The sequence below is a fragment of the Alosa sapidissima genome, chromosome 9, assembly GCF_018492685.1.
Source record: "Alosa sapidissima isolate fAloSap1 chromosome 9, fAloSap1.pri, whole genome shotgun sequence".
Classification (NCBI taxonomy): Eukaryota; Metazoa; Chordata; class Actinopteri; order Clupeiformes; family Clupeidae; genus Alosa; species Alosa sapidissima.
In genome coordinates, this window is record NC_055965.1 from 19,235,071 (window position 1) to 19,237,570 (window position 2,500).

Consider the following 2,500-nt stretch of genomic DNA (forward strand, 5'->3'; position numbering starts at 1 on the left):
GGGAGAATGAGAGAGAGAGACAGAGAGAGAGAGAGAGAGAGAGAGAGACTTGACACATCCCCTCTCCCCAAGCAGCTGCCTGCCTCCCCCTACACACACACACACACACACACACACACACACACACACAGTGGGAGGCCTGTTTCCTAGCAACCCATTCAACATCCCCTTCCCTTCACCCATCAGCTTTATGGCCAGTCAGCAAGACCACCACCTCCTCATCCACCACCACCCCCTCACTCTCTAATTGTTCCCTCCAAAACACCGCCAGCTGAGGCAGCAAAAAATGTCAGCAAATCGCCAAGAAAATATGACCGAAAACACATACACACACGCGCGCGCGGACCCTCTCCTGGAGTTCACTTGTGCAACTCACATTTGGACTCCACACTTGGTCGAGCCTTTGTGCGCTGCTGTGCTCCTGAGGCGTAGCACTGAGTGGTGCAGCCTCAATATTGCTAGGTAAGGTTCACTCGAAAAAGAAAGCATGCAAGATGACAATGTCTTATTAAATTCCCCTTTCAAATTCTGTGTGTGTGTGTGTGGGGGGGGCTGCCACGGACAAATTCACTCCCAATTAAGGTGAAGGGAGTGTGGGTTGCCGAGGGAGGGGAGAGACGGGGCGTAACTACATACTTGGGACTTTGAAGCCCAGGCAACCGATCTTAATAGGGATATCAGACTAGCATGATGGACCCATTCCTGACAGCTAATCCTTTTCGGGGTTGCGAAAGTAAACAAAATGCGCGCCGAACAATCGGCTCATTCAGCTCTTGCCGTTCGGAGGAGGGGGGAGGACGCAAAAACGACCAGGGGGTTCAGAGTCTGGCGCAGTAATTCAGGAACTCCGTGTGCTAGAACTTTTCCCCCGAACTTGTGTGTGTGTGTGTGTGTGCTTGTGTTTGTGTGTGTGTGTGTGTGTGTGTGTGTGTGTGTGTTTTGAATCTAAGAAGTGGACAAACACACAAAATACACAGCTTTTTGTGTTAATCAAGAGCAAGTTCTTTCTGCCTTGTGCCAATTAGCTGAATTAAACGGAGTCCTCCGTCTGTCACAGACGCGTGCCACCCCCCGCCAAACATCCCGTCCTATTAGTCCAGTCGCATTGCTGGACGTTCTTACGGTTGCCATTATTTGCAGTGCCCGTGCGCTTGGCCACTGGTTTTGCAAGGGGTGGAGGGGGCACGCAAACATGCTCTGTCCGCTTGGCTTTTGGCACACCACGCAGACACAGTTGCGTTATGGGGCCACGTACAACAGTGATTAACTCCTGATCAAAACGTCAAGTTAATGGAATGCGCGCGGTCTACAGGACACCACCGCCACTGCCGGAGGTTTGCGCGTCGTGGTGGATGTTGACACAGTGTCAAAGATCCCTCATATTTACATAATGATATTGCAGTAAAAGAATATGTCATATAATAGTATATGTACAAAGGTACAATATCTGCCGCCCAAAACAACCAGCTTTACCACAATATTGCAATTTTGAGAGAACAGTGAAAATAAAATGTCCCACTATATCGATGAATTGTGTGAAATTGCTACACAGTTATTGTCATTTTATGTCCAGAATGAATTAATTAGGCTACTAGCTAAACAGATACAAGCAGCATGCGTGGAATGAACAAAATGTCATTATTGTAAGTCCATAGAAAATGTTTGAAATAGCAAAAACTACACAATTCAACTTCAAGTGAGATTTGTATGCGCACCAAGCAGATAGCACATATCATGGCACACATCCGAAACCTAGTCGATGCACTTAGTAAAGTTATTGATTTCCAGTTAATTAGGCCTACTTGCGCTTGATTGCATTAACAGACACACTTTAAAGTTATCCGTAGACTAATACGATACGCCGGGCATGTTCTGCTTAATGTCACTGATGGGGAAGGAGAAATTTCCCCTTGAGGATCAATAAAGTATCTATCTATCTATCTATCTATCTAAGTCAATGTTAGGGCCCCAACATGGGGCAACGTTCTCTACTCACCGGCCAGGCAAAACTGAAGGGCAGAACAATCCGGGATTTGTCATTCCTGGCTCCCGTCCGCAGCGAAAAAGTATTCCCACCGATAACGGGCGTAGATCCGCTGCCAAAACTACACGGTCCAGCTGCGTAGACCCGTGACTGGTATTCCTTTAGACAAACTCGGAAGTATGTATCGCACTCGTCCTTTGAACATTTGCTGTCGCCGGCGTCCCGCGTTCCATCGCAACATAAGCCACTTTGGAGTTCGCCGTTGACGTTCTGCATTGCCAGGATTTGCAACTCGAAGTATCCCGATGCCAGAGACACCTGTGTTAAGTTACGAGCCACCCACAAAGAAAGACGGTTGCGGTTAGTTTTCAATTTAAATGTTTCCACTGTACACAGGAAAAATATGTCAGGGAAAAATCTTCTCTAAATTGTTTACTGGCAGAAACTGAGCGTGTAGTTAGCTGATACAAGACAAAGGTATGCGGTTTGGCACAAGGTTAACCTTTGTCAACCTTG

General features: G+C 47.3%; 1 protein-coding gene across 1 annotated transcript in view; it reads right to left on the minus strand.

Annotated features, from left to right (window-relative positions):
- jag1a (jagged canonical Notch ligand 1a) overlaps positions 1 to 2,500 on the minus strand; it is a 47,113-nt gene that overhangs the window by 43,875 nt on the left and 738 nt on the right. The window contains 1 exon segment of the mRNA XM_042103466.1: positions 1,997 to 2,302. Within this exon segment, the coding sequence (XP_041959400.1) occupies positions 1,997 to 2,302 (306 nt within the window).